The sequence below is a fragment of the Hibiscus syriacus genome, unplaced genomic scaffold (assembly GCF_006381635.1).
Source record: "Hibiscus syriacus cultivar Baekdansim isolate YM2019G1 unplaced genomic scaffold, ASM638163v2 tig00110356_pilon, whole genome shotgun sequence".
Lineage (NCBI taxonomy): Eukaryota > Viridiplantae > Streptophyta > Magnoliopsida > Malvales > Malvaceae > Hibiscus > Hibiscus syriacus.
The window spans coordinates 1094967-1117499 of NW_024062700.1; the positions used below are offsets into that span (position 1 = coordinate 1094967).

General features: G+C 32.5%; 4 protein-coding genes across 6 annotated transcripts; 2 read left to right on the plus strand and 2 right to left on the minus strand.

Moving 5' to 3' along the window:
* Nucleotides 1-2811: 2811 nt before the first annotated feature.
* LOC120121016 (F-box protein SKIP17-like) lies at nt 2812-7172 on the minus strand. 3 transcript variants are annotated; one of them, XR_005515954.1, is made up of 13 exons: nt 6778-7172; nt 6508-6683; nt 6009-6203; nt 5813-5923; nt 5274-5359; nt 5079-5200; nt 4587-4651; nt 4409-4481; nt 4273-4335; nt 4122-4186; nt 3965-4039; nt 3557-3822; nt 2812-3132 (listed from the first exon to the last, which is right to left on the minus strand). XR_005515954.1 is itself a non-coding variant. In XM_039140495.1 (13 exons), exons 1-12 carry the CDS (start codon nt 7135-7137, stop codon nt 3609-3611), a joined length of 1605 nt encoding a protein of 534 aa, XP_038996426.1. In that variant the 5' UTR covers nt 7138-7172; the 3' UTR covers nt 2812-3136; nt 3561-3608. The 3 variants fall into 3 exon arrangements, 1 of the variants encoding a protein (XP_038996426.1); XM_039140495.1 differs by having other exon boundaries at nt 2812-3136; nt 3561-3822; XR_005515955.1 differs by lacking the exon at nt 2812-3132 and adding an exon at nt 3203-3249.
* A 5315-nt stretch (nt 7173-12487) lies between these two features.
* Nucleotides 12488-14195, plus strand: LOC120121017 (F-box protein SKIP19-like). The gene is made up of 2 exons (XM_039140496.1): nt 12488-12875; nt 13364-14195. Exons 1-2 carry the CDS (start codon nt 12565-12567, stop codon nt 14025-14027), a joined length of 975 nt encoding a protein of 324 aa, XP_038996427.1. The 5' UTR covers nt 12488-12564; the 3' UTR covers nt 14028-14195.
* A 3005-nt stretch (nt 14196-17200) lies between these two features.
* Nucleotides 17201-17711, plus strand: LOC120121126. Its single transcript, XM_039140580.1, has 2 exons — nt 17201-17495; nt 17560-17711. The coding sequence occupies exons 1-2, from the start codon at nt 17201-17203 to the stop codon at nt 17709-17711; spliced, it is 447 nt and encodes a 148-aa protein (XP_038996511.1).
* A 3105-nt stretch (nt 17712-20816) lies between these two features.
* LOC120121128 (autophagy-related protein 18a-like) lies at nt 20817-21625 on the minus strand. The gene is made up of 3 exons (XM_039140581.1): nt 21137-21625; nt 20970-21076; nt 20817-20883 (listed from the first exon to the last, which is right to left on the minus strand). The coding sequence occupies exons 1-3, from the start codon at nt 21623-21625 to the stop codon at nt 20817-20819; spliced, it is 663 nt and encodes a 220-aa protein (XP_038996512.1).
* Between the last annotated feature and the right edge of the window lie 908 nt (nt 21626-22533).

A 22533-nucleotide genomic window follows, 5' to 3' on the forward strand; every position in this document is an offset into this window, starting at 1 on the left:
AAGGGTGACAATTTTGAGACCGAAATCACACACAAAACGACACCGTCAAGCTCTAGAACTCCGCCATCGTAGATCCAGCAAGATTCAAAGGAAAATCATGGTAATAACAATAACACACTACTCTGTTGCCGCGAATCAGGATCTTATTAAATCACAATCATCAAACTGTATGCAAAAAGGAAGGGGAAAAATGAGGGAAAGGCAGCAATAAAAAGGAAAAAGGAACATGAAACCTAAACTAAGACGAAAACGAAAAATGACAGTGGTTTTTTCTCGGCATAAACTTGGGAGTGAGAAAATTACCGGGGAAAAAGAAGTATGCACCAGAGAAATGCTGAGTGTGGAGTGATCTGATATTGTTAGAGCTGAAGCCTGAGTTCTTCTTCTTTTTCTCCCTCTTCCTTCTTCTGCTGATGAGTGCTGATGTCATCTAATCTTTAAACAATAGGGTTTTTAGTAGACGATATTTTTATTTTCGAGGATTTTTCCTTTGAAATGAAAAACTGTAATTTTAGTACCTAAATTTATATTTTTTTAAAATTATATTTAATATTTATTTTTTATTTTTAGTACTCCGTCCATAAAATTTGGATAAACTATATCAGAGACCACTTATCTATAGTTTCTTTTTATTTTGAGCACTATTTTTGAATTATTATCAATCAGGTCATCTAACTATTTAAATGCATTCAATAATTGTCGTTAACAATTAATGAAAGTGTTGATGTGACAGTTAATAAATTGGTCTAATCACACATTGAATACTTATTATTTATACATTCTATCAAATTGGTAATAATTTTAAATTAATTTAATATATTTAATTATCTAATCATGTGACGACACGTGTCAAAGGTGAAATATGTCATGACATGATTGGATGTTTTTTAAATTTTTTAATTTTTTAATTAAATGATATTTTTACCAATCATGGCTAGGCGTTAGGGAGACCTTGGACTAAGTGGAAATCATGCAATGCCTCAACCACTATAGCTAAGGCCATATTTGTTACTTGTTTTCAAAATGTGTTATATAATATGTTTTAGATTATGGTATAAAAATGAAAAATAAAAAGGTATTATTGGATTCAAACATGAATGATTTATAAATAATAGTGCAAGTATTTTTCAAATGTATGATTTACTTGGAATTTATAATTTTTGGATTTGTTAAATAAAATGTTAATATATTTTATTTTTTTTAAATACAATTCATATATAATAATATAAAAATAATTATGAGAAAAATAAAAGGAAAATAACTTAATTTTAAAAATAAAAATTTTAAATTTGTATTTTTAATAGATATTAACGATATATAAATAATAGTGTAAGTGTTTTTCAAATGTTTGATTTACCTTAGTTGCACCTTAACTCACTTCTAAGTTAAAATTTCATGTTCGAATCCAATCAATATCTTCTTATTTTCATTTTTCTGCCATAATCCAAAATATATTATATAATGCATTTTGAAAACATTTAACAAATGTGGCCTTAGCTTTGGTGGTTGAGCCGTTGCATGATTTACACTTGGATTAGGGTTTGATTCTCCTTAGTGCTTGGCTATGCTTTGTTTTAATTTTCCTTTAAACAGGTGGTGACACATTGGTGAATGTATAAATAATAAGGATTAAATATGTGATTAGATCAATTTTATTAACCACATCAACAATTCTGTTAGCTGTTAACGGCAAGTATCTTAATCGAATGCATTTAAATAGTTGAATGACCTGATTGACAAGAATTCAAAAATAATGATCAAAATGAAAATGAGCTATAATTAAGTGGTCTCTGGTATAGTTTACCCTTAAAAGATTAAGGGAACAAGTTACATAATTTGTCACTAAATTATATTCTCACTCTTGTTTTGATCACTAATACTAAAAAAATTTCATTTAACTATAGTAATTTAATCATTCTAATTTATTTTATTAATATTTTGTGACATACATTTTTTATTATATATTTAAAATAAAAAACAATATTTAAAATTATACTCAAATCTAATAATTATACAGAAATCCTAAATCTTAAACTGCTCATCCCGCGCTCACGGTCTCACTCTCATTGACCTCTCCACCTCGTTATTTTTTATTTTAATCACATATTAATAAAATAATAATTGAAAGATAACATCTCATAAAAAATATTGATAAAACAAAAAAAATGATTAAAATAAGATTAATTTAAAAAATTAAGTAATTAAATTAAAATATAAATTTCAATAATCAAAATAAGAATAAAAAGATAATTAAATGATGAATAATATAATTTACACATAAGAAACCTGTTGAGTTTTCAAGAAATATTAAAATAAAATAAAAAATAAATATTATTTAAATATAATTAGGAATTAAATACTAAAACATAACAAGTAATAATTTATATACTTCGATTACTTTATTTGTAGAGAAGGTAGGCCTCGTTTTGACTGCATTTACGATTTTGACACATAAGTTGTTCCATCAATGTCCATGGTCTACTACAAAAATGGAATAATTTAAAAAACAATTCACTCTATCTTAACAATAGGATGAAATGTACAAATATTAATTAAATTATACTAAACAGTTATTTTAATTATTAATTTCTTAAAATTTATAAAATAAACATTTATGATTTAATTTTAAATATCGCCATCAAAGAAAAATGTCAACCGATTTAAATATTGTAATTTATATTTTAAAAAAATCCGGAGGAGGAGTTGCATTTCCGTGATGGTATCATTTATGGATTCCAAAGCTTTTATATTGGATTTAATGAAGAGGCCCCTCAGCTTTTACTGCTTTGTTTTATCCAACTAAAATTTGCCTGCAGATTCTAAGGGCTACAATTGCCGCTGGCTATTTATTTAGCCAAAATCAAATGTATCAGCAAAGGCCACCTCACTACAAATTACACTAGCAAAAGAACTCGAGCATTGGCTGCCACTTTCATGAAGCTAACCGGGATGCAAAAAATGAGTGAAACAAAAGAACACCCACCCCACCACGTAGTCGGATATCGCAGCCTCCACATCGAATTATCATAAATGAGAACGATAAAAGAAACCATACTACACTGCCATTCACTATTGGAATTTGTATCCATCCACCTTTCTTAAATTCTGATAAAAAGCCTCCTTTCCAGTTACCTGTTGTAAACACAATGCGTTGATCAGAAATACACACGTCAAGCAAAATATTCAATTTGCAGATATCACGTCACTATTTCCTCTTATCGATACTTAATAAGTACCCAGGAATTCTCCCTGAGAACAACAGGAGAACACTACAGGCAAAATTTAATCAAATATAGTCGGACATTCTCCAGTTGCCAGCACACTTGGATATAACTGAATTAATACTTGTCAAGCGAAAGCAGTTTTGGATTTAACCATTCCCAAGTCGTGTATAAGTGCATCTATGAATACGGGCATTCGTGAACATAGACGCGCCAAGCACTCTTGTCAATGCCAAGAAAGTACTCATGTCATGAGACGGAAACTACTTGGCAATCCTAAAGCATAAACTAGTTGGTCCAATATTTTTAAAATCAGAAGGATGAGAAGATCATACCGGCGCATTTAGTGGCTGAGAGTTTCAAAACTAGGCTAGACTGATAGCTTTTCTAAACCAGGAAATCCACCTCATCTGAGCTTTCCTCATAAATTAAAAAACCTGAATCTTGATACTCCTCATTACCGCTACCCTGATCACTATTGTAACTGCTCTCTAATGAACTCGTAAGCATTGTACCATCAGAAGTATGGTCACTCTGCTGGAATGGAAGGCTGAGCTCACTGTTAATATCGCTATCAATCATGTGGTCTATGTCGAGGAAGCTGCAAAAGCCAAGAAAACAAGTCAATGTGAAATTCCTTTCCAAGCAACTTCCCATTTTCTTAACTTAAAATGTTTGTTCTAGGGTTAAAAATAGCAAGAACAATAATGCGACCACTAAATAAGTACAATGGTAAAACATACCATCCTTCTGATGGAAACTCGGCCAGCACACAAACATCAGGTCTTACTTCCGAAACCTGCTTCAAAGGAATAAAGCTACAGAATATACGACATTAGATGTTAGTAAAAGATGAAGCAACGTCAACAGTATAGAATAACTCACAGAGGATTTATTTACCTGGAGTTGTAAGATCTCTGATACCGGTCACCTTCAGAAGCTAAACCTTCCCTATTAGATATGTCCTATAGATGAAAGGAAGCACGGTCAAAAGTGGAATCACCAAAAAATTAGTACTATGAAATGATATTTACTTATGAACTTCACTCACAAGATGTTTAAGGAACTTAAAATCTCCTTCAATAACAGCTGTCAAGAACCGAGCAACTTCCATCTGTGTGAGAATTAAAAGTCAGACAGTAGAGAAAGGTGTTTTCTGTAGGAGGAAGTGCTTATTCAGACCTCACCTCTCTGAGATGCATGCAGTCCCTCAATATTAAAACCTCTAGTAGATTTCCACCACTTCCATTTCCCAAATTCCTGATCAAAGAGAGAGAACTTCTGAGTAGTGTGTAAAAAATGAGTGTTGAAAAAATAGGACTTCGAAAGAATCTCATAGGTATGGTTGACAAGAGCTGCATGAACCTCAAAAAGGTTCCAGTGATCGAGTATGATGTTGAAAAATCAGCATATTTAAGTTTACGGAATCCCTGCAAGTGATGAGACCACCGTTCAGTGTAGTATAACAAAAAAGAATCACCACTCTTCCAGAAAACAACATATTTATGCAAAGTTGCAAACCCACCCTTCCTAAATACTTTCAAATCATGGATAACATGTGTCAACCATTGAACCTTGTCAAGGAACCAACTTAGAATTTCTAATTTTATTGGGAAAAGTTGATTTTGTCACTATTAAAAAAATTAAAATATGAATTGAATGCAAGTAAAAAAAATTCAAGACATAAGATATTTTCAAGAAAGAGAAAAAATAACAAAAAAGGATATGAATCAAGTATCATGAAACCCTGTCCCACTATCAATTTAAATGTCTGGCAAGATTTCATTCTATTAAGCATGCTCTAGCACTGCAAACCAAAACAGAGATAATTTTAAACAAAATTAAATGAGTGCATACCTTAACGAGTATGCGTACTTTACAATCGTGCAGTTTAAAGCCTCTCAGAGACAAAGAAGAAAGATTAGGACAATTGTTCACCAGCTCAGAACATGTCGACGATTTCAAGCTTTCATCCCCTCCTGCATTATCATAACACTTTAAGAAGACATTTTGAGCATTTAGAAAAGAAAAACTCACGAAGAAACTTAGTACCTGTTTTGGAAGACTCAAAGAATAAACGCTCTATGAAGTGACAATTTGAGCTCACTGACATCAAGGTTTGCCTCAGTTCAACATGACTGCATCAAAAGGAGGGACAAGAAACAACTTAGAAGGTTGAATAGAAAATACACCAGCTCCTCTGCTAAAACAGTTACGATCGAAATCGGTTTGTCATCACGAATTGCACATTAGGCTGCGTTAAGAACTGAAATGATTCAGACAACAGCAGAGTGAATTTTTAATTTATGTCCATATTTTGAATTCACTTTCTCAGCTCTTTATGAATATCTGTATACTGATTTATGATCATGCACTTGCAAAATAGTCTCTCTACGAGTTTTGTAATTTTACCAATAGTACCATATTAATAAACAACTTTTAAGCTTTTACTGCTCATAACATCATCCAACTACTATAGCTTTCTGCAAAATCAAGTGGACAGAAAGAAAAGAAAAGAAAAAGGAAAAGCAAGATGGGTTGTGTTGGCAAGAAAGAAAAGTACTGAACCCAGCTTAAATAAGGAAACTCACAGGCCAACAATTTCCAAATCAAGTAAAGAAGGGCATGCTGCTAATGCCACACAAAGTGATGCATTGTCCATTCTTTCGATGTTGTAAAGATGCAACCTCCTCAAAAGAGTCCTTACAGTAGGAAAAAAGCAACTAATAAGAAAAAATTGTTACACATAAATGATTCTAAACAAGTAGTTAATGCATTGAACCATACCCAGTGGCTCCATTGTCCCCACTTAAAGGATACAAGCATGTTCTTGTAAGAATAGGTGATTCCTTTCCTTGCCTGGTCCTTTTATCGGGCCATGAAAAGTTGGATACATCTATAGAGCTCCTGATGGAATAAACCAATGGTTGACTGGAACCAGGAGACCCAGTTGCGCCAGGTACTATTCCGAGCTTAAGAGATCTAAATAACCATTCAAAAGATAAAAAACCATATGCAAATATAAATAAACTAGATAATACTTAGTCGCGCTATTTTTTTCTGTAACAGATATAGTATAAAGCAACTGGCAAACACAAACTTTGAGTTATTAATAAGGAACTTCCTAAATATATATATATATATATATATTGGGGTCAAGAGAGGTTGTTATTAATAATTTCACAACGCAAAAGGCAATTCAAGCATTGAACATAGTTAAGGCAGGGAAATTACTACTAAAATTAAATGCTGAATTATGATAGCGAAAACAGAAAGCAAATCTTACCGGAGTGATTTTCCAGCTCGTTGGATCATGGTGGAAACAACGGCATTATTAACCTTGGGCACGACAGTAGTTAGGTCAATATTGGCATAGCACAAGGGATCCATGGCACATTTGTTAAACATAGAACAAGTTGCCGCGGCGTAGCAAAGACTCTGCGAATCAAGCATTGAAAACACCTGCAATAATGATAATAATAATAATAGCAATAACACATCACAAAAGGCAAAAAAAGAATAAAATAAAATCCTTCGATCAGAATAGAAGCATTACCTTGATGGTGAGATCAGGAGGGAGGACCCACGCGACGGAGTTATGAAGCGAAGCACGTCCCCGAGCGGAGCGATTGGCTGCACGGAGAAGGAGGCAACCTAGGTTGTGAGCGCGATCGATTAGAAGCGATTGATCGGCGTCGGAAGGGGAGGAATCGAGGAGGCGGTCGAAGGAAAGGTCGAGGGAAATAGGAAGGGAGGAATCGGAGAAGGAAAGGAAAGAGTGGAGGAGATGGTCCATTTGAGAGAAATGAAAAGGAAACTTACGGTTTTGAGAAGAAGAAGAAGAAGACGAGCAAGGGCGTTTGGCCATGGAAGTGGAGGAATTAGTTTGCGGAGGAGGGTGGAGAAGGGTATCCATAGCGGGTGGTGCTGGATGCGGGAAGGATGAGTTAGTGTTTGGTGAATTTTTATTTCATTTTTATTGTACGGAAGGTTAAATCCACAGACACGTGGCGTGTACGTGGAAGAATTTCTGGGTTTTCACGATTTCCTTTTTTTTTTTTTGGGTTGTCGATGTATGATTGTGTGTGTTCGTATTAGGAGGAACTTTAATCATTGTTTAATTTAATATTTCCATGGTAAAATCCTACTTTTCGTCCCTTTACTATACTTTAATTCAGCATAATTTATCATTTCTATTTTAGCATCATTCAAACAGATAGATAAATAAATAAATAAATAAATACTGTAATTACAAGGATAAATAATATTTGCATTTTTAGGATATTTTGTATTTTTATTAAATTTAAATCCTAGTATTATCATAATCTGATCCCCGATTAGTCCTTATATATATATATATATTTTCTCTTGGACTTTAAAAATACAAAAATAGAAATTATTGTTGGGAGTGTGCCCTTGTCTTGATCGAAAGCTTAAATAGAATCATTCTCTCTTTGTGCATGTCGACATTTTTTATTCTGAATATTTTATGACATATACATATAAATATATATAATCAGTTGAGTGAGTGTTTGCATCAGTCACGGGACACTTTGCGTGTATTTGTTTATTTAAAAAAAAATCATTTTATTGATTGATCGATCAATTATTTAAATGGGTAGGATATAATAATAATAATAATAATAATAATAATAACCTATCTGATTTAGTTATTATTTTTTAATCTGCATTATTTTATGTCATACCGTCACCAGCTCATCAATATTCATGTATATTTTTGTAACATTTTACTACAACTTTAGATGTTTTATTTGTTTGTTTAGATAAATTATTTAAATGGTCAGTTCAATTTTTAAAATATTTATAATTTTGTCAAACAAAATTTTTATAATTAAGTCACTCTATTTTTAAAAATATTATCAATTTGGTCACCACATTAGAAAATCTTTATAATTAAGTCACTCTATGTTTAAACCCAGAATCTGATCATCCTCTAATGCACAATCAGTACATCTGATCTAGATATTTATTTACAAATTAACCATTTTGAGTTTTTTATTTTATTTTAAGAGTATAACTATAATTTTAAGTTAATAAATTAAGTGCTTTTTATTTTTTATAATCTTAATCTAATTAATAAATTCTGGTCATGCATTTTTTTCTTTCAATAAACATATGAATAAAGATAAACATAAAATAAATAAGGGTAAACTACATATTTAGTACGTAAAATATCAGTTTTGTCCATTTAATACATAAACTTTCAATTTTTTCAAAATCTGACATAACGTTTAGTTTTCATTTTAGTACCCTTGTTAAAAGCTTAACATGTTTAGTACCTAAACTATCAGTTTTGGTCCATTTTAGTACCTAAATTTTTATTTTTTTCAAAACTTAACGTTAAATTTTGAACAGGGTACTAAAATGAAACAAAAACTAAAGTTTTTAAAAGTGAAGTACTAAAATGAATAAAAAATTAAATTTTAGGTATGATTTAAAAAATAAAAAGTTTAAATACTAAAATAAACTAAAACTGATAGTTTAGTGAGTAGTTCTGTTGTACGACAGTCTAATATACGGCTAAGGAAAGGCACTACCGGAAATGTTATTAATTTTTCAACATTTTCGATAAAGCGTTACCTAAAACATTATTTGTTCTACCGGAAATATTAATTCCGCTAGCTAATTTCCGGTAGAAAAAAATAATAATTTAGGTAGCGCCCAATATTAACATTTTCGATAGAAAAAATAACGTTTAGGTAACGCCTAATATTAACATTCTAGTAGAAAAAATAATATTTTAAGTAGTGTTTTAACAAAAATAATAAAAAAAATAATAACTTTTTCAATAATACATTTTCTTTAACAATATATTAAACTGTTGTACCTAAAACTTCCCTTTATTATGGATCATTTATTTTTCATCGCAAATGTATCGCAAGACAACCTTAGGTGTCCATTTCTTATATTCTTTTTCTCCGATTTGTCTATTATGTTCCATTTATTGGTAAAGAGGGGTTAAGAATATTAATTAAATTAAAATTTAATCATATTTATTATTTGAAAATCGTTAATAAAATATAATTTTACAAAAATCTTAAGACAATATGTATTGTATTTATTTTTTAATATTTTCTAAAAGATAAATAAGTGTGTCATCATCTCAAGGTTGCTAATAAAAATGTTTTATTTCAACTGACAGATATAAAAGAACATTTTTTGGGTGTAACCATCAATATCCGATCTATTAATCAACTAAATTCTGATCGAGTACTGCAAATGTGAGGGCGACACTCCCAATTCAATTTGTTCCATTCGCAAATATTAATATTTGAATATCCAACCTTACTTAAAAGATCAAGTGCCTCATCTACTAAACTGATTATTATATATTATTATCAATGTATATTAATTATTTTTTAATGATTATCAATATTTAAATATTTTTATAATATTACAAATATAACATTAATACATTAATTATATTTTTATGTTATAAATAGTTTACTTGCAATTATGTAATAAATATTTTGGTTAGTTGTAAGAGTTGTGCATTAAAGTGTCTCAAGGGCTCGGTTCCTAAGGGGTCACTTGGTTCATAAAATGTAAGATTACTATTGAGAATAAGATTATCGGAATGTTACATTACTTAACATATTACATGGAATATTGTATTATCTTGTTTAGTTTATTTGGCATGAATGTAAAATTATAATGTTTGATTGATGAAATATAAGATAAGAAAAATATATGTTGTACCGATTTATCCTTGATGTATTTTTTTAATAAGTTCTTAATATTAAAGTCAAAATATTTACACTAAAGTTCATAAAAAATAAAATTTTATATTCTCTAATTTATATATATTCAATAAAATTTGTATGCAAATAACTTTATATATTTTTTATTTTTTTATTTCTTTAAAATACATTAACATACTTACACTAATATAAATATGTGTCTATTTTTAGGTATTAAGATATTGAGAGATGTACATACTTACATCGCTGTAAGTATATGCTAATTGCTAAGATAGTGAGAGATGTGTAAATATGTGTTAATTTCTAAGATATTAAGTACATAGGTGTAACTATGTGTTAATTGTTACGTTATTGAGAGATGAACATATGTTTACACCAGTTTACACCAGTTTACGTATTAATTGCTACACAATTTTATTTTATTTATATTACATGTATGAGTTGTACAACAAAATATTATATCAAAATATATAACAAGATTAATAAAAAACATAAAAATATAATATAAAAACTTTTTATAAAAATTAATCCTAAAAATCTAAACGTAATAAAATACATATAAAAAATAAAACGTGAATCAATCATATATATAATAAATACTCAAAATAAAAAATAAAATTAATATTTTTAATTTTTATTATATACATCATATTATTTTATATTATGTATTAAAAAATTTAGAATCACAACAAAAAATAATATATATATATATATATATATGCACACAAAGGAAGGATCATTTAGAAATAACCATATTATCTTAAGGTATTTTTGTGATAAATGGAGGGAATTGACAAATACCTAAAAAAAACAAGGGGAACGACATAATCAGGAAGAGCTTAAAAAGAGCTATCGTAGGTAAGGTTTTATTACCTCCCGGAGGAAATGCTCATAAATCAAACATGGGTATGTTGTTCCGACAAAAAAATATTTCCTGAATAATGATATTTTCTACGAACCAAATACTCATAACTATAAGGATTTTTGTTTGGGTGGTAAAATTACATGCATCTTAAATGTCTGCGTGGTAATTTAGGTAGTTTAATATATTATTTTATTTTGACATTGGTGACAAATATTGAATTTATGATTGAAGTCATGGCCACTAGAGTTCACAATCCATCCGATACCAATTAACCTAGATCTCATTTTTCATTTAATTTACTAGTGCAATTTCAAATTAGCAGATATATAAATGAACGAACCTAGATTGATATAATCTAATTACACAATAGATATACATATGGTTATTAAAATACATATGTTTTAAAAATAAATAAATAATTAAAAATATATATTTTTAATATGTTTATAAATAATTTACTAGCTGAAATTTTCTCTTTTTAATATGTTTTATTATTTTACTTGTCAACTAAAATAAAATATATATATTTTTTAAAATTAAATAAATAATTAAAAATAAAACATCGATAATAATAAAATAGTTTGAAGTCTTGAACTTACCTTTTTGTGGTAGTCATGCCTGTAATTCGATTTGCAGCATGCAGCTTGCAGCAATTGTAATCAATTTGCTGCATTCAATTTACAAATTTAGTTTGTCAGTATAAATAATTAAGATGATAGGTTGTTATTAGGATGGGCATGGGATCCGAACCCGACGGGTTTCGATTTGATCCGATCGAGTTATTTTTTTTAATTTGGGTTCCGGTCGGGTTGGGTCGGGTTTTTTAAAGGTGATATTCAGGTCGGGTTGGATTCAGGTTTAGGGTAAAAAAATACTTGACCCGACCCATAAAAAAAATATAATTTTACTTCATATATTTAAGAATAATTACAATATTTCCTCTTTATATATTATTTTTTCAATTAAATCATTATTTTTATTGAATAAAAATAATATTTTTATTATTTTTGGTCAGATCGAATTCAGATTTTATCTCAAAAAATCATGTTGGGTTCGAGTCGAGTGGAGAGTATATATTTTTCGATTGGATCAGGTCAGGTGAATGATGTAAAATTTTCAGGTTGGGTCGGGTTATTCCAAACCCGACCCATGCCCATCCCTAATTGTTATATATATATATATATAATAAATCAAACAAGAAAGAAAGATAAAAGAATGAATCTACTAAGTTAATATGAAATATAATTGCTTTAGAGAAAAATAATTAATTATACAATTAATTTTCAATTTTTACTAGGATTTGTATAGTTATCTTTAAAAATTATATTTATAATTTAATAACATTTAACCATAACCTTAACCATTAACCTTTTTTTTTAACAATTTGATTAACTGAAATCATTTAATCTTAACTATTCGATTAATTAACCTATAAAATGTGACGAATACACCGATTAACGGTTACAATTAACAATTACATGTTAATTTGCACACCCCTAGTCACAGTGTCGCCTATGTTAATTTAAATAAAAAAATTAATATCCAATGATCAAAATAGAAAAAGTATTCGTAATTAAATTTGCATAAAAACTAGTTTAGTGACCAAAGAAGAAAAATAGTAATAGTTGGATGACTAACAATATAGATTACTCCTGTAAAAACCCTATGTATATTTGAACCGGCAAGTGAAAAGCAAAAGTTTTTCCATTTCCTTCAATTGCCTCTTTGTAACAAAATCCACCAAAGGAAACGAACGATGAGCGCCGCTGCCGAAACCCGCAATTGGCTGGAACTGCCGCAGGACGTGACGGCGTCGATTCTCTCTCGGCTAGGTGCAATTGAGATCCTCAACAGTGCCCAAAACGTGTGCTCTCTGTGGCGAAAAATCTCCAAAGACCCATCAATGTGGAAATCCATTGACATGAGGAACTTGGGTGATTTATTTGACATGGAATATGACCTCGAGAAGATGTGCGTCCACGCCGTCAATCGCAGTTGCGGCCACTTGCTTGATATCAATATCGAATATTTTGGTACCGATGAACTTCTGTTTTATATCTCCGAGCGGTAAAGTTTCTTTACACATATAATCTCTGTTTTTTTTTTTGGGATTCTGCTAATCATTTATTGTCCTTCTTTAATGGTCAAACTCTGGCATTTCTTAGATTTAGGTTTCCTCCAACATTTTGGATTTTCTTTTTGCACTAATAGTCGATTTCCAACTTATTTATGCTCGTTGTTCTTAAGCAATTCATGCTTTGGCTTATAACATATTTTTCCTCGATGAACGTTCAATGGGTTCATAGTCTGGCTTTTAGCTTTCGGAGCTTCAACTGCAATTAATTGATGAATACTTTCAAAATGATATTTCAGCATAAACATTCAATAGAGAGATGGTTGTTTGGTTGCATTATACTTTTCAGTCACCTCTTATTTTCATTCTAAACTAAACTATGTATTTAATCACCCCAATTGTTTTGATTAGCTCAAAATCATATGCCTAAAGTTAATTACGTATTGATTTCATTTTATTCTTTGAACGCTGCTTTTCACAGGTCTACTCATCTCAAGCGTCTTAGACTGTTTTCGTGCTATTCCATTTCAGACGAAGGGTTAAGCGAAGCAGCTTCAAAACTTCCGTTTCTGGAAGAGCTTGAAATTTTCATATGTCCTGTTTCGAAAGACGCCCTGGAAACTATAGGTCGCAATTGCCCTCTCTTGAAATCGTTCAAATACAATCTTCAGCAACACAAAAGCTTCCACTATGCATCTGATGATGAGGCACTAGCTATTGCACAAACAATGCCTGAATTACGCCGTCTCCAAGTTTTGGGGAATGACTTGACAAATGAAGGTTTGCAGGCCATTCTCGACGGTTGTCCTCACCTTGAATATCTCGATTTGCGTCAATGCTTCAATGTTCATCTAGGGGGGAACTTGGAGAAAACATGTGTCAAACGCGTAAAGAACTTACTTCGTCCTTATGATTCGACTCATGATTATGAGTTCTATGCGGGAGTTCACGATACTGAGTCATCGGATGAAGATTATCATCTGTATGGAATTTCAGATGACGACATGTTGGCCAATGGTTATGATGATTATCTTGCGTTTCCAGGTGCCAGTGACTTCTCTGATTATGATGATTATATGTCTGGAAATCTAGATATCGCCTTATTGACCGCAGGTCTCAGCGACTTTTCTGATGCTGATGAGTAAGTTCTTGACTGATGCTAGGAAATCAGGTTATGAAAGCAGGCTGCTTTAATCCCTAGTAAATTTTGGACATTTTCTCTGTTTTTTTGTTTAACTATTACATTTGCAAGCCTACCAATGTTGGAGCATTCTCTGCTTGAAACTTGAACTCGCCTCTAAAATGATTTGGTCAGCCTCAAAACAATTTTAGCCTTGTTCCGCGCACCACTTATGCATACTGTGGTGCTTTTAATAATAGAGAATTCTGTTTTAGAAAAACAATAGATGCTGCCAGAAAAACTTCATTGAGGTATAAACGTATGTGAATAATTGGAATCCTGAAAACGACAGGAGAAATCCTGAAAACGAATTAATTTGCTTTGATTTCCACAAGTTTTTCTAGTAGTTTCAGATTTGTTTTTGGAAAGGTAGAAGAAAAGTATGTCTTAAGATTGTTGTAGTATAACAATCTGAGATGAAAATTATAAAATAAAATAAAATTTTATTAATAAAGGAGAAGATATAGTTTAAAGTAAAGAACCTTAATAACAAACTAGAAATTAGTTGATGTCTGTAATTGCATAGTTTCCTTAAGACAGATTTTCGATCACTCCTTGGTGCTCGAGATCTTTTGGTCATCTGTCTCTAATGATACAACAACGATATGATCAGCACACAGTAACACAACTTGCGAGATCACGAACTATTTCTTGCTAGAGTTTATCATCGAAAACAGAGAAGAAGAAAAGAGATTTTTGAGTTGTGTAAAACTTAGTAAGTTTACACGGTGTTTATAGTGTTTCACATAGGAGAAGAATTGAAAACAATATATTTTGAAAAGTAGGACTATTAATGAGTATCCAAATAAAATCAGAAATAATAAATTAATACCGCTTTAATTAGAATATATTCGTGAACTATAAGGCATAACATATTAACATTTGAATTAAGAGGAAATCATATAATATCTTTTTTTTTAATTCAGAATATTGAAAAATATATGTCATATTTAAGGAAAATATTTAATTTGTAGTGGGTAAAATATCCACAATCTCCTATAAAACCTAAACAATATAAACATTCAAGTTATCCTTAGTAGGTGGGCCAGAAATTTTTTTTAACTCAATTCATTTAATAAATAATTAGATGGTTTATGTATATAAAACATTTCCTTGATTAATATCCCACCAATGTGGGATATGAGTTTTCTCATTTTCCTTACACAACACAATTTGCATGTACCTTACTTTGAGTATTAATTTCTTATTCATCATTTAACCGTTTTAAGCATATGAGATACCGTTATAAAGATCTCACAAAATGGATTATGAATTAGTAAATTCATTATTCGATTCTCCATTTTTACACTTAGAAAATATTCCTCAAAGTATTTTTTTATATTTTTGTTTCAAACATGTAGTCATATTCCATTCCCTTGATTTTTTTTTTCTTTCAAAAGGGCAGGTGGGATATTTGCAGTTATTACTGCCAAAACTGAACTAGAATATCCCACCCAACAAAAGAACTCCACAGCAGTTTGACAAGTGCCCAAGATTCAGATAATGAGATAGTTGGGTCATCTTATCATTGATAAATTTAGCAAGATTGACCTTCCTCTTGGAGTGTTTGGGTTGCTAAATGAAACATAAAATATTAGGTTTACCGGCAGAATAAGCAAGCAGTAGCTGACCAACACCATCACGTTTATTGTTTTAAGGTTTAAGTTTGCCACTACGAGGAAATAGAGCTGGACCTACTTTCCTAAACCAAACATTTCTATTTTCAAGTTAATTGGTGCGGTTGTTAAGAAGACGATTCTGGGTGGCCATGGGAAATAAACAACCATATCCTATATATTTTCATCTGTTCGATTTAATAGAATCATATATTTTTATAAAATTAATTAGGTCGAATTTTAGTTTAGATAAAACTCGCTATATATTCTTCCGGAATAATTTGTGCACTCTTAACTCCAGACATTGACTGAACAAAGAAAAAACTTCTGGAAATAGAGCTTGAAAAGAACATATGTTTCACTTAATTAACTGCTCCAACGATATTGGAAGGAGGAGTTTACCCAGCCCAACCCAGCCCAAACCACGTTCATGCTTCTTATTGGCTATCACATCAAATTACTTGAATGCCCTTCCGATGGAGTAATTTCTTTTCCTTCAAATGTCCAGACTAATGGGAACCTCGTTATCAACAATTTGAAATTACAAGTTCTACAATCAAAATAAGTGTTAATTGAGGGGAAAGGCTAAAAAGGGTAAATTGGAGTCGCAAACCAAGTCAAATCCTAAACACGAAACGCCGTCGTTTGATACAATTCTCCAACTCAAAAACAGAGAATTCTACGCGCTCTAACAAGAAAGCAAGTGGTAACCCTACGCCAAAAGCTCCTATATATCGCTCGTCTCCCCCAATATTTTTCCCAACGTAAACACTCAGTAGTTAACTTGCAGGTTAAAAGTTGGAGCTCAAAACCCTGCTTCATCTGTCTTTCCTTGTCTGTTTCAGACAATGGCGGTTGCCGCCTTCGAGGATATTGAGGTTGTCTCCGAAGAACCAATATCATGGCTGCCTTCTCATGTTGTCGATGAACCAATATCAGAAACAAATAAAGAAAAGGTCTTTCTTCTTTCAGTCTCATCCAATCCTTACTCTTCTATAAAAAATAATATATATTATTGATTTGTTGTTGTTGATTTATAGGATGATGTTAAGTACCATTATCATCGCCATCGTTCAAAGCTTCCTACCGAGCCTTCCTCACCGGTACTAATGCATCAATATTTGCTTTTTCTTTCTCTCGTTTGCGTTTCCATTTCTAAACGATGATGATTCTCTGTGAAAGTTTAAAGTTTTCTCATATCTGTTTCATTTCCGCCTATATTCTTGAGAAATATAAGTTGGTATTTGCTGGGATTTAATTTAGATGACTAAATTCTCGGAAAATTTCAAGAACCCGTGAATTTAAGTATTATTCAAAATATTTTTAACAATAAACTTACATTTATTTTTTAAATATAATAAATTAAGTTTGACATATAAATATGCTAGAATATAGTAGAATTTATAGTCTAGTAAGAAATAGAGAGCAAATTATTTATTAAAATGTTTAAAGATCATAAAAGTAAATAGGATGATAAGTAGTTTACAGTCTATTTCTTACTAGATTTGTATTTGAAACAGTAATGATTATTATTATATATGAACAGAAGCCAAAGAGTAGGTGGAGAAGGCATGACGAGAAACCAAGAGACCGGGGCCACTGGGCACCGGGAGGAGGAGGTGGAATGCAGGCGTTTTTCCTTCATTCCGGTAATAAATCAACAGGGACAGGCGTTTTCCTTCCTCAAACTCAGTACAATAACAATTTTCACTCATCCAGACGACCACCTTGCTCTCCGGTTCTACTCCCTTCCCGGGTTGTTCAAGCTCTCAACCTCAATGTTCACCAATTAGGCCTCCAAATCTCTCCTCGCACAGGTTTACCTCACTTTTAACTGTTCCTTCTTCTTCTTTAAAATAAAACTCATTCTTTTTCTTGCAGATACCAAGAATAATAATACGAGTGCAAGAGGTGGAGAGTGGAATTCATTCAATAATAAAAATGGTAAGGATGCATCACCCAAACGTTGCGTTAGTGGAAATGAAAATTCTTCGGCGGCAGACATACTTCTTCCCGATGAATGGACTTACTAAGTTCATCTGCAACACGGAGACTTGTATTTGTAAAGCTGCTACATTCACGTATTGTTCCAAGGGTTTTACTTTTACCCCCCTTTTTTTAGTGAAAGAAGTCATGTCATTGAGTTGTTTGTATGGTCTTCTACCACTAAGGTTTTCCCTGCATCATCTTGTGTTTGTAAAACTACATCTCTAATGGAGAAAATCATATACAAGCAATGCCAAAGTTTGTTTCCATCCAACAAACTAATAATATCATATCATTCATGCCACAAATTTTAACATGCCTTCTAAGATCAGGTTAGTTAAATTATCATTCTTAAACGATGATTAAATTCAAAACATTTAATGTTGAGACTTAAAATTAAGTTTAAATAATAAGATTGATAAATTAAAAGATATATTTTTTTACAAGAATATATCAATAATTCTGTATGTACTCGATTAGATTCATACTAACTCAACCCGAATTGAATTAAAGATCCAAGGATTGACCCAAACTGAAAATTGAATGATCTGATCTTGACTCGACTAAAAATTTAAACACTATGATATTGACCTAACTTGAAAATCGATTAGTACAATATTGACCTAACTCAATATCCACCGAAGGATCCATATTTGAGTTTGAGTGGGTAAGTGACCACATTGAAATTCGAATTTTCTTTTATATTTATTCATTTTACTAATTGTGTCCACCCTAAGATTTTATGTGTGTCTACCCAGGGCCGACTATTAGGGAGTGCATCCTGAGCGACTGCTCAAGGCTCCCATCTTTTATAGGTCCCCTAATTTTTCTATTGTTTTTTTATTTTTATAATTGAATCCTTTATTTTTTTTCAATTTTATTTTTTATTTTTATAATTGAATCCCCTAATTTTTATAGTCCTACTTTTTATCTTTATAATTGAAGTTTTATTTTTTCAATCCTATTTTTTTACATTTATAATTGATTAACCTAAGTTTGTCAATCTCACTTTGTACATTTATAATTGAGCTCCTAATTTTTTTAATATCACTTTATCCTTTTTATAATTGAAGCTCATAATCTTTAATCTCATTTTTTATCTTTATAATTGAGGCCCCTAATTTTTCAATCCCACTTTTTACTTATATTGTTTAGGCCTTAACTTTTTTCAATCCCATTTTTTTAATTTATAATTTATGATCCTAAGTTTTTCAATCTCACCTTATACCTATATAATTGAATTCCTAATTTTTTAATATCGTTTTATATCTTTATAATTGAGTCTCCTATTTTTTTTTTAATAAATAAAGAGACCAGGCTTTTACAATTCAAGTCGCTTCTTTGTCAACTAGAATCGCTAATTCCCTCGGAGGATAACGAAAAGTAATTGTCCATATTTCTTTACCTCTCGCTAAAGCAGCAAGCCTATCTGCTACATTGTTTGCTTCCCAATGAATATGGCAAATCCTCACTTCCCAATCTCGCTGTAACATATTACGAATCAAGTTCACCACTGCACCACTGTCAGCAGCCCTGTTATTATTCTTGAGCGTCTCCACTGCTGTAGCACAGTCTGTTTCCAGTTCAATATTCCTAAACCCCAAAATCCATGCATGAGCTAGCGATTCATGAATAGCCCACAATTCCGCCATTAAAGTCGAGCAGATACCCAAGCTTCGAACGAAGCCGAATATCCATCTACATTGTTCATCTCGTAGTATTCCCCCTACAGCAGCCATCTTCAACGGTCCCCCTACCGCTCTATCAGTGTTCACCTTTACCCAGTTTCTAGCTGGTTTGCACCATCGAATCTCAGTCCTTGCGTTGCTGCATCTGTCTGATCCAGTTTCCTCACATGCCACCATATCGTCTTTAAAACAATACTCTGCACCGCCAGATCATCATGAGCAATATAGTTCGGTTGAAACAGTACATTGCACCTGTGCTTCCAAATTCTCCAGCAAACAATAGCAAAGAGAACATTCCAGTTTTTGTCTTCAATGGCGAATTGACCATGGCCCTTCAAGTTTGTCATAAGCCATTCTCCAAGGGGCATGGAAAAAAAGCTCTGGAGTCTGTCTCCGTGAATTAAGCTGCGCGAAATACCAATGGTAAATGAGCATCGACGAAACACATGAATTAAATCCTCATCCTCGACATTACACAGCGAGCACCGAGCCGAATTTGCAATCTGTCTACGTTGTCGTTCCAAATTTGTCAGGAGTTTGCCATGGAGGGATAGCCATAGAAAAGTTTTAACCCGTTGTAGAATATTTAATCGCCACATTATTCTCCAGCACTCATCCCTCTCATCAGTTATTCTTGGAGATAGTATTCGGTAGGCTGAACGAACCGAAAAAATGTGATTCGATTCCTCCTGCCAAACCGGAGTATCGTTTCCCAGTTCTGGCCGTGGGGATATATAGCAGCTATGCGAAAGCATATATGCATAGGGATGCAAGCTTTCAGCCTCTCCCAATCCCATTCTCCAGTCGAGGTTGTCATATCACACACAGGTACCGGTTGTGAGAATGCTGTCATGGAGGAGATGACCGAATGAAGTTTTTTATTGATGGTCAATTAATACTCTGCATTACACCAGCTTATATAATAGATGTGCCTTCAAGTTTACTCTACTTCTATAACAGATTCAAAACAGACTCCAATATTCATAACAAACTTTAACAGCTCACTCACACACACAATGCTCATATTAGGAGCATATGCACACATTGCATATTCTAGAATACAATCGTGTATTCTAGATACTCTAATATTCTCCCTATTCTTTTCCTTCTCCTTGAGCAAATGAGAAAACCTACACTTTGGGTTGAAATTGCGCAAATGAAGATTTGGACAATGATTTAGTAAACCATTTGTTCTAGTTGAATTGGAAGTGCGATGCTTCTTTCCGTTCGATTTGAATCGGAAGTGCCGATGCTTCCTTCCGTTCGATTTGAATCGGAAGTGACGATGCTTCCTTCCGTTCGATTTAAATCGGAAGTGCCGATGCTTCCTTCCGTTCGACTAGAAACGCGGACACAAATTGTATGATAGCTGAGACAGTGATGAAGTCTGGCCTAAATCCTTCCCCCAACATGCAATTTAAATGTCCCCGAAACTGAGCATCATATCCACACTCTGCAAATGCATCAAGAATAGAATTCCTTGAAACCAAGTCTCTCCAAGGAATCATCAGAAATGTCTGATATGCGGCTCCTATGTCATTGCATTTTGCATAAAAACTAACAAGGGCATTTGACACCGGTGTAATTACATATAATCAAGAATGCTGAAGAATATACCCGTGGATCATTTTTCCAACCTGGAGATCCTTTAAGTGTGCACAGGCAGAAAGAACACTAACAAGAGTCGTAGAATTCGGTTCAAACATATTTGCAGAAATTAACTCCTGAAACAAATCCATTGGCACACATAAAAACTCATTCAGACATTTTGTCAAATAACTTACGAGCAGCAAATGCTCAACTCTAACTTGTCCCTTCTGTAATCCAGGACAAACCAAAACCAAAGACCCGGACCCCTGAGAGGCAGCGCAGAGTCCCTTTGGTTTCGCGATAATCTCAATCTGGTGCAAAACCTTCAAATCAGCAAAATTATAGACGAATATCTTTTGTTCCAAAACGATTACGATTCGATTTCTCCGGAGTCGAACTGATCTCACTTCAGAACGGAACGAAAGCTCCTCGATGCATCGATTCTGGTGGTCATCCCAGATCATAACTCTAGTCGGCGCACCGCCAACGAGAGTCAAAATATTATACCGAAAAAACATCTCCACGACTCCAATATTGCTAGCTATAACGAACGAAAACCAGACCAAGCAAGAATGTAGAAGAACCTCATAACGGTACATCAGAGGAAGTACTAGGCGTAGATGACTTAACATAACAGCGATGACAAAATATCTGAACACCGCAACGATGATAGCGGAAGGCATAGCAGTGAGCGAGACTCTGATCTCGTTCAGTAAACGATGACAGAATGAAGAATGGAAACAACGGAAGAAGAAAAATGACGTCAGGATGTTTGGCGAATGATACCATGTGAGAATGCTGCCATGGAGGAGATGACCGAATAAAGTTTTTTACTGATGGTCAACTAATACTCTGCATTACACCAGCTTATATAATAGATGTGCCTTCAAGTTTACTCTACTTCTATAACAGATTCAAAACAGACTCCAACATTCATAACAAACTTTAACAGCTCACTCACACACACAATGCTCATATTAGGAGCATATGCACACATTGCATATTCTAGAATACAATCGTGTATTCTAGATACTCTAATAGTCTCCCAGTCTACTTAGGATTTTTCCCCGTGTCTCCATTAGAGCCCCACTCAAATCTTCTAATCAACTTTTCCAGCTAATTACAGACCCCCTTTGGCAACCAAGTTGACTGCATCGCATAGTAGGGAATCGCCTGCAAAACGGACTTAGCAAGAGTAATACAACCAACTAGAGATAAGAGTCTTTGCCGCCCAGTCAGCTAACCCTTTTCCCACTTTTTCAAGAAGCAGAGACATGAGTCAATGAATCCAAAAAAAAAAATGAAAATGTTAGCCTGCAAAACGACGTCATTATTGCTGCATAACTTTTAAAACTTTATCTCCTTCATCAGTTCTTCATTCTCATTGAAGTCATTTAAATCTTGCATAAATTTTCATTTTTCTTTTTTTATTGATTGGCATTGACTTGAAACATAATTCACATCTATTATTTGATTTTGAATATCTTTTGTCTGAATTGATGATTTTTGTCGACACTCTCATTCTCATTTATAGTCTCTTTTTTGTTCATTGAACCTGTCACTGCTCTCTCTCTGATCTGAGCTTTGTTAG

Excerpts from the sequence above, each read along its gene's own strand:
- LOC120121016 (XM_039140495.1), bottom strand. The coding sequence starts at position 7,137 with ATGGATACCCTTCTCCACCCTCCTCCGCAAACTAATTCCTCCACTTCC. Across the intron at positions 4,652-5,078 it reads AAGTACGCATACTCGTTAAG|GGATTCCGTAAACTTAAATA; the intron begins GTATGCACTCAT and ends CATCACTTGCAG. Across the intron at positions 4,336-4,408 it reads ACTGCATGCATCTCAGAGAG|ATGGAAGTTGCTCGGTTCTT; the intron begins GTGAGGTCTGAA and ends ATTCTCACACAG.
- LOC120121017 (XM_039140496.1), top strand. The coding sequence starts at position 12,565 with ATGAGCGCCGCTGCCGAAACCCGCAATTGGCTGGAACTGCCGCAGGAC. Across the intron at positions 12,876-13,363 it reads CTGTTTTATATCTCCGAGCG|GTCTACTCATCTCAAGCGTC; the intron begins GTAAAGTTTCTT and ends TGCTTTTCACAG.
- LOC120121126 (XM_039140580.1), top strand. The coding sequence starts at position 17,201 with ATGATTATTATTATATATGAACAGAAGCCAAAGAGTAGGTGGAGAAGG. Across the intron at positions 17,496-17,559 it reads CCAAATCTCTCCTCGCACAG|ATACCAAGAATAATAATACG; the intron begins GTTTACCTCACT and ends TTTTTCTTGCAG.
- LOC120121128 (XM_039140581.1), bottom strand. The coding sequence starts at position 21,625 with ATGCCTTCCGCTATCATCGTTGCGGTGTTCAGATATTTTGTCATCGCT. Across the intron at positions 21,077-21,136 it reads GAGTTGAGCATTTGCTGCTC|GAGTTAATTTCTGCAAATAT; the intron begins GTAAGTTATTTG and ends GATTTGTTTCAG. Across the intron at positions 20,884-20,969 it reads GTTGGAAAAATGATCCACGG|GAGCCGCATATCAGACATTT; the intron begins GTATATTCTTCA and ends GCAATGACATAG.